Here is a 14,397-nt window from a genome sequence, read left to right as displayed (position 1 = left end):
ATGGACATCTTACTATGTATGATGATTGCAGTACAATGAAGTGCAATGGAAAAAATTCAGCTGCTGAAATTTCCCTAATATGAAGCTTTTTATAAAAAGGTGATGGTACCTTTAAGACATTCAAACCTGGATATTTTCAACACTAAACATAGAATTTTTTATTTTTGGTGGGATGGCATCTTCAAAGGCTTAATAATTTGTTAAAAGCTTAGCCTAAAGCCCTAAATCAAACTAACCCAGAATTGATGCAGTTTTTTTCTTCCAGGTGCCAACTACTGTTCATTTCTCTCCAAACTTCCTTTAAACTCTGTTACTCTGTGCAATGAGTACCTATAATTGCTTCCAAAACTGCATTTCTCTTTGAGTTTAAGACATTCTCTCTTAACCTAGAATAAAATTACATGAACGCACGATAACTGTAGTAACACTGGACCGTGCAAAGTGGACAGACTTCAAGTACCAGGATTCGTATTTATACACAATCCAGTAGCTTCAGAATATAACAAAAGGTACTGGCTACAGTGCGGTTCAGCAGTCTTAGAGCAGTTAATTATATTAGTAATATAACGCAATCATAACTGACAGGACACGTACTTACTACATATAATATGTTACATCCCAAAAGAACAACCACTAGTGTGCGCTAGTAAAAGTCTTTATTTATCACTTATTTTATTACTGACAGAAATAAACAACACAGACAAACATGTACATAGGACAAAACACAGATACAAAGTGGTAAATCAACGTTTCTCTACATTTGCAATTAATTCATCGCACAATTTAGTGACTTCTTCCACTTCTTTCGTCTGAGAGAGAGAGAGAGAGAAAAGAAAGAATCATTCATTAGAAAAGAGGCTCTAAAAACAAGTAGTATAAAACAAGTAATTCATGAAATGGCAGATATCATTCAGTTCTTAAACTGTTATCCCTGTTAACTAAATAAATGCATTTCAGAGTCTTCAACCAATTATTCTTTCAGTTCGCTTGCTGCCAGTGACATCTGAACTTAAGTGTTTTATCAAAGCTGATTGTTTTTGTTGAAGACTGAAGACCACTCTGTGGGTCAACACAACAATTGTTGTGAGCTGTAACACAGTACAGTAGTTTGGGTAAATGTGTGCCTGTAACAAATATGACACGTGAATTCCCCTACTTTCCAAACAGCCAGTTGTGTTGATAATTTTCAACAATAAACTCAAATGACAAACTGCCAAATTACACATTCATCTGTCCCAAGACTTCATACATGAGAGGTGGCACAAGATGCCATCCGTAAGTTAGAATCCATGCACCAAATACCTTTTGATCAAGACTCTTCTCAAGTGACTGCACTTTAAGTTGTTCCCGCTTCAGCTGAACCTTCAGTGCAGACACCTCTGCCTTGAGCTTGGACCGTACCTCAGCTATCTCCTGATTTGCCCTGGTCAAGCACAAGAGCACACAGTTTAAAAAAAAACACCACCACACAGAATAAGAGCTCTGTGAGGTAAAAGGTAGCCCAAAACAGCCCTGTTGAACCCTTACTGGTTGATCTTCTCCTCAGCATGAGCCTTGAGTGACTGGTAGCGCTGTTCCTCTTTCTTAATCCTGGCCATGTAGTCCTGAGCGCACAGCTTCAGAGTCTCCTCATTCTGGAGAAAGCAGAGAGGACAGTGTTCTGTGCTTGGGTTCGCACGTGTGCTTGGCTTTGCACTCTCAAACGCAGACACATTCCAAAGACTCAATTTGCCATGGAGATTAAAATTTGCAGCCCTCTGTTACTGAATCCCCTGGTCTTGATGTGGTGCCCTAAACAATCATGCTATTACCTGCACTGTTTTAAACATTCAAGAGCTCTGAAAAGTGAAGCACTGTATCCTACCTTCTTGTAACCCTCTATGACTTCCTTGTGTTTGTTGAGGCGTTTGAAGAGCTCTGAGAAAGAGTGTTCCATGGCATTCAGATCCATCACCACCTGTTCCTTCTCCTGCAGAACTTTATTGAGTTCTGCCTGGGCGGCCTCCCTCTCTTTTTCACGCTCGGCTAAACATGCGACCACACAGAAACAGACAAACCTCAGCACTATACTGTCTTTGGTTTTTTCCCCCCTTTTCTTTTCTTTTTGGAATTGTAAGGTAAATGTTCTAACAAACACATATGCCTCCCTAATAGAGAATATCTGAGTAAATATTGCTGTTATTTTGTTTCCAGTTGCAAGATAAAATACAACTGATTATGGGCAATAACCCAAATCTAGTTTTTACACCCATTCAACAAATAAAGCAAGATTAACAAACGAGACCAAAAAAAAAAAAAAAAAATCCTTACCCATGATCTTTGCGACTGTGGCTTCAAACTCAGACATGACAATCCTGGAAAACAAGGAGTGAAGCATTAATATCTGAAACATGCTTTGTAACTTTCTAACCATGTTAATTTGGGCTCTCACATACTTACCCCATGTGATGATTATCCTGGCGTAGCTGTTCACATTGAGCTTTCCACTCCTCCTCTCTTGCCTGTGCCTATGGAAACAGTACAAAGTAATTATGACACCAGTAAATGTTGTTGATATAAAAAAAGGAGCACAGGGACTGAGGAGCTCGCCTCTTTTTGGACTGTTTCCAAAGCAGCATCCATATCTTTTTGACTGTACTTTAGGACTTCAATGATGGCATCTTCATTCTTAACTGGCTGTCTGAAGGTTGGGACCAGTAGGTCCAGGACAGCGGGATCTTGAGCAAGAGGGCCAGCATCCTAGGAAACCATGGAGAAGCGAGAGGAAAAAAAAACATCATTTAATAACGGATAATGTTGACAGAGCTGTAATGGTTCCGATGTGACTTTAAACGTAACACTTAAGCAGGTGCGTGCAAATACAATGTGCAAAATTATTGAAAATTATCCACGGAATCCTCTGAAGAATGCAACTGATTTGACCATGGAGCTATGAAACTGTACAACCTTACGCCTGTTAGGACTGGTGAATAGACATGATCACTCACTAGAACAGGGAAATCATCCAGCAGCTTGACTTTGTCTGTCTGCAGTTTCTCTTCCTGCTTCAGCTCAGTTTTTGACTCCATTCTTAAAAGAAACATAATTGTCTTTAGTGTCCTTTGCTTGGAGACAGTGATAGCATATGGAGGACACAGATTGAACAATGGTGTATTACTAAGGGTGATCAATTTTAGAATATTGAGACAATTGTTACAGTAGAACCAGTCAGTCAGTCATCTAGAGTTGTTTTCAGGCAAGACAGTGACAATGCTGACAGTCACAGGGCAGGAGAAAGAATTCACCTGGCAGCTAGGGAAGGCCGTGGCAGATTGAAGCCCATGGTGCAGGTGGAAGCTCCCGCTTTCTTGGGGCTCTCTCTCAGCAGAGGGTCAAATTTCAGGTACAAAGACTGTTTCCGAAGGGCGGACTCCTTAAACTGCACATACAGGAGATAAAAGCACAAAAAATGCTCAAGCAATATAGAAGCAATGGAATCTCAACCTTCACCAACATTCAGTGTTAGGAGCACTCAAGTTTAGGACAACTGAACTGAGTAGCAGTGATTATAATAACAATAACTCAGTACTCACACTGCTAGAGCCAAACTGTTCCAGATAGTCAATCTGGCCATCAAAGTCACTGGACATGACTAAGCAAGAAAGACAAAAAAAAATTACTTATGTTGTTTACAAACAGTAGCCAACACATGTAAAGATACACTCTCCTGCAGAATTTTTCCAACAATCCTGAACAAACATACTGACTCAACTAATCAAGGTCTTAAGCAGAATAAGAAAAACCAGCACAGTTGGCTAAGCAATCCCAAATAAATTCTTTGTTAGGACCTAACACTCATCAGTGGCTTACACATGGTCCCAGGCACAAACTCCTCATTGGCCCCAGGGAGGTCCTGTGAGATCTGGCTTGGCTGATCAGGGTCAGATGGTTCAGGGATCATTGCTGTATGCTGCTCCTGTTTGACTGGACTTTGGGCTACTTGGCTCACAGATGATGAATGCTCCTTGTCCACCTGTGAGAGATTGTAAATATTATTCCACAAGCTCCACTATTCAGTTATTCAGTCAATTTGCCATCAATACAGATCTAGGGAGACTAGGGGAAACTAATTCTTTGCGTAATGAGGACAACCACTAAACAGTATTCTTCGACATTTAGTTATACCTTTATGCTAACCGAGGGTTTACTGAATGACATTTTATTGGTACCTGTTTTTCAGAAGTGCTGGTTTCTTCCATCTTTGGAATTTCATTTCCAGTGCTTGGCAAACTTATCATCCGGGGACAGCAAAAGGACACAGGAACATTAGAATTATATCAAAGCTAACACAAGCAAACCATAGATGAACAGTCATACCACTTATGTGCTGCTAGTTCATAGATTCAACCTAGCAAATCTGCAAGTAAACAACTGTGAAGCATACAAGAACAAAACTAAGCATTTATACATTGAAAAAGTGCCACTATACTTTACATTCTTATTAAAATAAACTTTACCCCTATTTAATTAACACACACATACAGCTGTTCAATTTGGTTAGGCCTACCTTGGGTTCCCAGAAGGCTGGTCAACCTGCTCTGCTGGAGCCTCAGGTGCCTGGTCAGAAGGTTCATCTTTTCTCTTTATTACAGGGCTGGCAAAGCCATCTCTTGGTGGTGAATTAGTCATTCTATTCTTTGTGCCAAAGGGGTTGAAGTTGGGCTCATCAAACTTATCAAAGTCAAAGGAGTAGGTGCCCTTACCAACTGGGATGTCAGAGGGAGCACTGTCCTCTGGTTTCACCGGAGATCCAAGTGTTTTTTGCTTGGAAGGACTTTGCCCTTTCTTTTCAGCAGGAGCAACAACTGTTTTCTTAGTTGTTGATTTGGTACCTGATGGCCTTTTGCCAAGATGTTTGGGAGGTGGTTTGCGCTTGACCTCTGTGCCATCGTCAAAATTGAATTCCAGAACCATGGGGCCTCCCTTATTAGGGACAGGACTGGGCTGGGCTGGGGGCGCTTCAGCTGGTTCAGCTGTTTCTTTCAAATCAGAGACAGTCTCAGTAGTGCTGGGTTTAGTCTCCGGCACCTCCTGGACAACTTGCTGTTGGAGTGCATTTTCAGATTCCTCTTGTTTTGATTCGGAGATTTTGGCCTCGACTTCGGTAGCTGGAAAACTGTCGCCGAGTGGCTTCTTCCCCAACACAGGAGAATTGCAAATTTTAGAGCCTCCAGTTTGGAAAGGATTGATTGAGTCAAAGTTGTCAAAATCAAAGTTGTAAGAACCTTTTGGGGGCAAAGGAGATTCCTGGACTTCTGGTATATTTTTATCAACAGGGCCTTTCTCCAGTGATGCAGCTGCTTCAGAGACCTCTGGCTCTCCAGTGTCTGAAACGCCCTGTTCATTTACAAGGGTGCCTGGATTCTTCAGTTCGATGATCACACTGCTATCTGTTGAGCGAACTTCTGTCGATACGTCAGCAATGGAATTTTCAACAGAGGGGATGAATGGGAGCGTCTCATCAAGGGCGTTCTCAGATTTGATGGGTTTTTCTGAATCACTGTGCGCTTTAGGGGAGCAACCGTCTACAGTCGGCTCATTCTTCTCCGCTGCCTCCTGAGGTGTGGGTGATAGAAAAGGCCTGGGTGGGGAGAGTGTCATCTTTGTCGACCCCTGGAAAGGGTTTATGGCGTCCAGGTTGTCAAAGTCAAAATTATATCCCCCTTTGCTTACGATAGGCATATCATCATCAGGATAGGGCACATCATTTTGGTCTGATACGTCAACTGACTCAGCCCCACCGTTTTTCTGAGTCCTAGAAAAGAGTGGCAGGCATTACCATTAATACAACAGTTCTCATTTAGTAATCATTACTTGGTGCTGAACTACAACCACTACGAGTACTTACTCAGGACAGGATATATTCAGAGACTCTAGCGCTTTGGTGCAGTCAGCCAAAGCAGACATTTTCCCAGTCCTGTTTGGAGACACAATCTTCTTTGTGATAGGATCTCTTCTTGGGGTCTGAAAACAAACCTGGAAAGCAAAAATAAATGTCAAAGAATGAGGCATTTCAATGTATCAAGGCATAAAAACAAATTTTGGACAGACACTCCATATGAAGGTCAACATCAGCTCAAACAAGTATGACAAATATATATATTCACATCAATGCTTGTAAACCAAATGTAAGATTTATTTTATTTACATATACTTCCACCCTAATTTGGAAAGACTTTTTGTAAGTCTCGTCCTCTAATGGCAGCCACCTTGGAGAAGTCAAGTGAGGCATCCAGAAAATTCATCCAATTCATGTGATGCCTGGCTCTGCACTCTATTCACACTTCAACCAACAAAGCATCACTGAGCAACATAACTTACATGGAGAGTGCTAGTTGTACAATGATACCACCAGCTACAAAGTAACCTACTAGTCAGTAGCTACTGACAAGTAGTGAGAGGGAGTAACCTTGGCTGACATGGCTGCCAATTGTATTCCCTTGGGTCCCTGGCCACAGTAAGCATGTGTGGCACCAGAAGGACTTAATTAAAAAAAAAAAAAAAAAAGCTGAAATGTAGGACTCACTTGTACACTACAAGACAGTTAAACTTAACCTGTGTGCACCCCTTTGGCCTCCATATGTAAAATGTTCAAGGAATATGAACACAGATCCCAAAACTCTTCATGATCCAAACAACTCAACGAAACTACCTTTACTCCCTTGGGCCCGGGTTTGCTGGGCACGTTGTCAACTTGAGACTGGCGTAGTATTGAAGGCCTGCCTGTGGGCTGTTCCAGGGCAAAGATGTCACAGCTTGTCTCAGATCCACTGTACTTTCGTCCGGGGTAGACCCCACGATTCTCATCATTAACCGGCAAAGACGTCATACTAAACAGCAGGGGGGGAAAAAAAGACTGTGAGTGTGCCATAAAAAAAAAAAAGCCACGCCCAGTGGGCACTTCACATGCAGCTGGGTATACTGATAAGAGCCTGTGCCTCACTCAAACTAGACCAAATATTCTGTAAACAGCACATAACGTGCACAGCTCTTTATAAAGGTCTCTAAATTCAACTTTATACCCAGGGGCATGACTTAATACTGTGCCTGTCTTAACGCGCCCAAGAACAATAAGAACCAAAGTCCAAAGTCTGTCTTCAAAAATTGCCCCATACAACAACAACAACAAAAAAAAAAAACTCAGTTGGCTACAAAACTCATGAAAGTCTCTACAGACACTTCAACAAGCTTATCAAAAACATTTGAAAGCTGAAGAATAAAAAGAATGACAAGTCATTCACAATTGTAAACCGTTCCGTACACTGGTCAGACGTCATATGTAAAGTTTTTTATACAGTTTGACCCGTGTCAACACTCAGAGTTGTGACAAACATGTGATCGCTCACCCACCAGCAGTGGTCAGTGACTGGGATTTAAGGGGAGTGCAACCAGTGCATGTGAATCATGACAAGAGATCTAGATTGTGAATCAAATGCAGAAGTTTGTCTACACCGTTACTGTGTGGGTAAAACAGCTAATTAATAAACGGTGGGAAATTCTGTGCACTTGTCTGGATGAATTGGCTAGGATATGAGAAGGAAAATAGAAATGACTGAACTCTTCCATGTTGTTTACCAACTAAGTCCACACCCCGAAGAAGAATCTTTACTTTTCCGGGATCTTCTCCACTAAACAAAATGAATGATTAAATATCAGCGTTGCTTGAAAAACTGTAGAGGATTTCAGCCCTTGAAGTATGCATCTTATCCTCCAGCACTTCCACGTTTCATGAATGTGGGCCCGACAAGGCAATTGTGCTCACCACGTAGGGCAAGTCGTTAACTTGGCAGACTCTCTTGTCTTAGTCATATGAGAATCCGTTAGAGACTAAAGTCTGCCAAGATTTGTCAGCCTGTTCAGATCCTGAAGTCAGCTGAGCAACAGCATTCCAACGCTGCACAGTGAATTTTAGCAGTTGTCTAGCTACTTACATTAATGTCAGTGGTCACTAAGGGAGCACACTGTTTAGCTGACCAGGTGGTTGTCTGCGTTTTAAAAAACTTATCCGAAGACAGAATAACAACAGTATGAAAGCAGACCCGAGGTTATTGCATAAAAGAACTCCAATCCTTTCATCACAAATACCTAATTTAACGATAAAACGGTTTGCTTATGATGACAAAGAAAACACGGATAGCTAATTTAACCCAATGTCAAGCAAAATTTTACTGACTTGCACTGAAATGTTAATCCCCTAAAATAACTACGCATGGTATATGCGTTAATTTAGCAGTCCAAGTTGGCAGATATCTATCCTAAAATGGTGAGCATGCTTAAGCTAGCTAGTTAGCCAATACCCTGACAACATTTGAAATAATTTGAAATATGCACCATGTAGCCCAATTTCCGTGCGATTAAAAACACCATTTACAGTGTCCTATCAGGCAAAAAGATGACATCGTTAGGATAACTGACCAAGCTAGCTTTGCAAAATCACCAATAACAGTTGATTTCCAACAGCTGGCGGCTACCTAACGTTATTTGATTTTGTTTATTGTTGTACGTGAAATAACGCCAAATTTCAAAAAGAACATACCTCTTTGACTCGAACAACCAGTGTAAATTTTGGAAATTATTTTTCTTCGGGAAACAACTGATCTAAAGTTAATTCTTGTCCAAAGTGAAATACCCTGCCTTCATCTAGCGCGTCCAGTAAGATTTGAATTTAAACGTCTGTGCATGGCCCAATCAAATCAATGCTCCCAGACCAATCACCTATGTCGGGTGGAGCTATAAGATGAGTCTTCCAATAGTGTTTCAACGTAGTGCGCAGCTGCGTGCAATATTGAATGAGCTGCTTTGTAAAAAAATAAATAAAGAGGGAATGACGAAACATACTGAAGTGAAGTAGGAATTGTTTCAAAAGATGAACTGAAATGTGATTGGAGGCGGAACTTCCGGTCCTGTTCTTCAGTTTTGGAACGAATTTTTCTCAGTTGCAATAACTCTGAACTATTTTTTTATGATGATAAATCACTTACACAAAGGAATTCACAGGTCACTAACAGCACGGAATTATAAGAGAAGTTCGTTGAACTGCAGGCATTCATCTGTTGTGCTGGCGAAATGCGTATGCTTGTATCAACGTTTCTGAGAATTTGTTTTACTATCAGAAATCAGTATTTATGTTTCATTCATTCACACACATATACGTATGTGTGTGTGTGTATATATACACACACATACACACATATATGTATGTGTGTGTGTGTATATATATACATATATATAAACTCAGCATTTGACTCCCTCCCATGTATATCTTGCCCCCTCATTCAGAAAGGAGTTTGATCCGGTTTGATTAAGGTGCGTGGCGTGGTGTTTGTTTTGTGTGTTAAATCGGCCTTTATTTCTTAGTCAGGTGTGCAGGAAACAGATCTTGTATTCTCTGGCATTTTTTAGCTGAAGCATGTTCTCACAGTTGTGGACTCAAGAGTGTGGACGTCAGTTTTGGCTTAATTTCCTTTGTGCAATACTTATTCACACCACTAGAGTACAGCAGCTGATAATGCCTTACAGCAGAAACCCTGCTCCAACTGGAGTGTTCAGACTAAACTTGGAGACACTTTAACTCATACTTTCATTACGTGAGCATGATGTGAAGACCTTTGAGTAATTATCTCTGTGATGGAACAGAAAAGCATTTCAGTAAGAGAGGTAATGATTTCCCACAGTTAAAAAACAACAACAACAGAACATTAATAATTTTGCCCCTCTGACTGAGTAGTGGGTAAGCAGGATTCTTTTGTTAAGCATTTGCTGAAATTTAAATTTTAAGACATAAACATAAATAATACAGCAAAATAGTTTATGAGTGATTGGCCCTTTCTCAGAAGTCTGTCTTCCTGTAGAACTTTGGCTGAACTCTAACCAACCAGGTTTAACTGATCAACGGCTTAAACGACATCTAAATATCAGATCCAGGGTTATTACAACATCAAGGCTGGAACAAAATTCTGTATGACAAGCAACTGTCTTTTGAGAGTACACTACAACGCAGGATTTCAGAGTTACCTGGATACCATGATGCAATAACTGAATACCACTCAACGGTTTTAAACCTGGGAGAGAGTTGGCCTCAGTGGTCATTTGAAACAATAAACCAAAATGATAATAACTGCACATCTCTGGAATTCAAAGTCAGAGGACATTCTCTGCTGATTTTACCCTTATTTGAACATTAAGACCGATCTCTTCATGGTTAGTCAGGGACATTTATGGATTGTTATTATGAACAGAAAGTTTTGAATTTGAGGACTGATAACAGACTATTTTGTCATTGGTATTGTTTTGTAAATCCAAGTTCCAGCTCTCTGATACTGAAAGAGTTAACAGCGGCTGTAAGTGCCCTGACAACAAATCTTAACAACAGCAGTTCTGCAAAGTAAATGCAAGCCTGTTCCCAACAGACCACAAAGGGGAGGAAAGGTTACTGAGACATGAGAGTAGTGAAATTATACAGTTAACTGTCAAAATAAAGGAAACAGTATCACTAAGTGTCTTGATAGTGGGCCACCATAAACCACCAAAACAGCTTCAGTGTGCTTTGTTGTATATCTGTTTGGCATGGATAGTTTAGAATTGTACCGGATGGATAGAATTCTTTGCGTTATTTCACTTGTAAATATGTATTTTTGGGTGTAATACAAGGTTTATGAACTGTGCCCTGACATGTCTCTCTGAAGTTTGCGGCGGAGTGCTTTTGATGAAATCACACATCGCAGACTGGTCTTTGGATTCAAATGATTGACAGTTTTTTTGTCTTTTTCTCCCTTTGCATTTCAGACCAATGTCTGCTGTCGATCTAGAGGAATATGAATTTTCATAACTGACCCAAGCCGATGATATCTATCTACACTTTCATAACATCACCTTAGGCTTTTTGTTACATAAAACATCAGTAACATAAGCCATCCTGATCACAAAATCTCTTGCAAAACCTGCTCTAACAATGACCCCACTTTTAAAATCTATGATTAATACATTTTTACTCATAACACTAAGCATGCTAGTCTTTAAATTGCTTAATTAACTGAAAAAACACACCTACGTTGCTGCTTGCAGTTGTTTACTTGAGTGTGTCCTTTATTTTGGCAATTACAGCATATATTCGGAATCATCAAGAAATGAAAATGAGAAAAAGGAATGAAAGCGTCGGAAGACATACAGTTAACATTTTTGCTTCAGCACGCATAAACATACATTTAAACCATCCTGGGGTTGGTAAGAGTTTTTGTTTTCATGATGACTTTTGTAATCTCTCCCAGATTTGACAATGATCCGACACACGTAAACGAGGACCTCCTTCATTAGACAGGAAGGCTGTACTTCCTCATATGGGCTACGGAATGTGTGGTGGAGTGTTGCGGTGGTGAATGCTGAAATTCTGAGTCTGCCTACCAGGGTGGGGAGCAGAGGGAGTCTGTTACATAACTGAGCTGCATTTGTATAGAGGTCAATCAGTACAGCTGCAGTCAAGCACACACGCTCATTCCACTGACCCACATACAGGCTACTGAGCAGTAAAACACACCCAGCATATGTACATGACACTGCATAATCATGTGTTGAAAACTCGTTGGACAGTTGTTTACACACAAGAGCATAAAAATTAGACAAAAAGGACTTTGGACTTTGAAAGAAAGGTATATGCATGAGATATCTTTGTATGCATTCAGGTAGCTATGAAAGGATTAAAATACCTCTGTTCATATTTCTCACCCTCTTTCTAACTTTGTGTGTTTAGTGTTTGAACATACAGAGGACAATTCAGTATTTGCAGAAACTGATGAATTCCACTCTTCCCCAAACTCCTACACACTCTCTTTCCATTGTCTATGTTCCCTTGACCTCTGATGTTGCTATTCTGGACATAGCAAAACATCACAGAACCCTCTTTTAGTATTAAAATTCATGACATCGTGACTTTAACTTAATCAACCAAGATATAACTAAAACACTAACTAAAAGAAACTGAATGAAGTTATTCACAAGTATTGTGGTGGGGCCAACTTTACAAACCACTTTGTGTTTGATCCAGGTTCGGTTAACCGTGGGCTCTTTGGGTGATTAGTGTGAGTTTGGCTGATGCCTCATTAAGGACAAAGGGCAAGGAGACAAAGAAACATTGCCCCGCAGTGTCAGAGCAGGAGTTCCAACTGCCAATGAGATCAGATAGCTGTTAAATGGGGAAGGATTCAAATAATGCCCAGACTACTCAGACAACCACCGCTGAATACCGTTGAGAGCACTTCCCATTGATCTGGGGCACTGGCTCACACAAAGCTGCTCACCAGTGATGGAAACAAACATTTTAAAATTATCTCACAGAGCTTCATCCTAAACAATTCACAAGACATCACAGTCCTTGATGGATTTTGATCTTCTAACATGAGATAAGCTTTAATCTAAACAGTTTAAGAGCAAATGAATAAAATTGTAAATTGTTGCATTGTGCTCACATCATATTACAGTGGAAATAGATATAAGAATTCTTTTACTGCTTATTTGAACGAAAACCCTCATGAGGACACACACAGAGGGAACGCACTGTACTACCCACAGTCTGGGGCATCTGTAGGCTTACCGCAGTGATATAAGGTCAGATTCAGTGCTGATGATGTAATTGCAGTGAATAATATATGTTTGTCTGTGAGAGGCAGTAAACCTCAAAGGTGACAGCTGCTCATCATCCATCAGTGTAATAACATCTATCTATCTATCTATCTATCTATCTATCTATCTTATCCATTGTGGTTTTCCGCTAATGCTAATTGGAGGTGGATGAGCTGGTTTAATAAGTTTCTCATCAAAATCTTGTGTTGCTCCATCTTGGTATACATGGCTGCGCTGGTGCTAAAACTAATACGATTGGGATTAGCACAGATTAGATAAAAGACTTGCAAGGCTGATCCTCTTCTATTCAGTCTGGCAATATTCTCTCTCTCTCTCTCTCCCTTTCTCACTCTCTCTGTAACTCATTAGGTCAGTTGCCTGCTCATTTACCAATTGGTTTTGTTTTGTGCTGCTGCAATACTGAAGTTTACCATCTGAGTGCTCAGTAGAACAACAGATTAAAATGGTTACACAACGTACTGAAGTCCAATCAACAAATAATTGTATTTGTCATACTGGGAGACTTTAACATGCTAAGAGAACAAGCAGTGAGCAGGAGAGTATGGAGTTACCAGTACATATATCCCATTTTGTTAGGGATATATATAGAGAGAGAGAAAAAAAAGAAAAACAACAGCTCTGCTGTATGTTTCCAGAACAGCTCTAGTTACATAACAGAGTACAACACAGAGAGAATGGGGGGAGAGTGGGGGAGAGAGAGAGAGAGAGAAAGATTGATAAGAAGAGAAAGTGTATCTGGTCCCCAGCTACCTTCCTCTGATACTTCAGGAATAGAACCTGGGTCACTAGTCAGTGTGCCTGACAAGTGTGTCTCTGTGTGTGGTGTGTTCAGTGGAAGTGAAGAAAGAGAAGTGAAAGGAAAGGGGGACTCAGAACAGTCAAATGCACTGTAGGTGTAGGACACCAAGCAACACTTCATAACAAGCTTGTGTTAGCCAAATGGAGCTTGGCCAGATGTCAAAACGTACATCCCTGTACATGGTATATCTATTAACGTTTAAACTATTTTGATGTGCGTATCTAGAATTTGACTGTAAAAAGAAATTAAATGTGTAGACACGAATGCCAATGGATGGAAAAAAATATGTTCAACTACATATAACTCTTCAACATATTCTGAGTCAAATATGACAAAAGCATTCTGACAATGCTGTGATTTATGTGCAGACACAAAATAGCCATTACAAAATATCATCAAGAAAAGGGAGTTGGTCCCTTATTTCTTGCTCAATCAACCAAAGACGGAAGTGCTGACTGTTTAAATCTTAACCATTTTCAGCTTTGTGCTGCTTAACTCCCATGTTCATTACTTTTGCTGTCATTCGCCATTACAATGTTGAATTTCTCACCAGCGCTTTGAAGAAATGAAATGGAAAGAATAAGGATAGACATGTAAGGGTGTAAAATGTTCTCATGTGGCATCAAAAACATGTGGTATTAGCATGAAATAATAGTTAAGTAATCATATACTCTCTGCCTTATGTTGCAGTGCATCTCAAAAACAGGGGGCAAGCAGGTGTGTGTGAAAGAGAGACAGAGAAAGAGGGACAGAGTGAAAGAACGTTAAAGAGATGCACTGTGCTCCCTCCACATTACTCTTCCTGAGCAACCTGAAAAACAGGAAAGAGGAGAAAGAGAGGTTTAACTGTCAGGGATCTGTAATGAAGTTAACACTTGACTTCCTTCTCAATCCCATTTGGCGTATAAACACAACCGACCAAA

General features: G+C 40.3%; 1 protein-coding gene across 1 annotated transcript; it reads right to left on the bottom strand.

The window, feature by feature from the left end:
• Positions 1 to 743: 743 nt before the first annotated feature.
• Positions 744 to 6,868, bottom strand: tacc3 (transforming, acidic coiled-coil containing protein 3). The gene is made up of 15 exons (XM_030772341.1): positions 6,692 to 6,868; positions 5,912 to 6,015; positions 4,547 to 5,794; positions 4,209 to 4,269; positions 3,850 to 4,012; positions 3,573 to 3,631; positions 3,285 to 3,418; positions 2,988 to 3,069; positions 2,590 to 2,739; positions 2,440 to 2,507; positions 2,311 to 2,354; positions 1,865 to 2,025; positions 1,528 to 1,634; positions 1,303 to 1,423; positions 744 to 809 (listed from the first exon to the last, which is right to left on the bottom strand). The coding sequence occupies exons 1-15, from the start codon at positions 6,866 to 6,868 to the stop codon at positions 744 to 746; spliced, it is 2,745 nt and encodes a 914-aa protein (XP_030628201.1).
• Between the last annotated feature and the right edge of the window lie 7,529 nt (positions 6,869 to 14,397).

This window comes from Chanos chanos, chromosome 4 (genome assembly GCF_902362185.1).
Source record: "Chanos chanos chromosome 4, fChaCha1.1, whole genome shotgun sequence".
NCBI lineage: Eukaryota > Metazoa > Chordata > Actinopteri > Gonorynchiformes > Chanidae > Chanos > Chanos chanos.
This window is presented reverse-complemented; position numbering and strand designations above follow the sequence as displayed.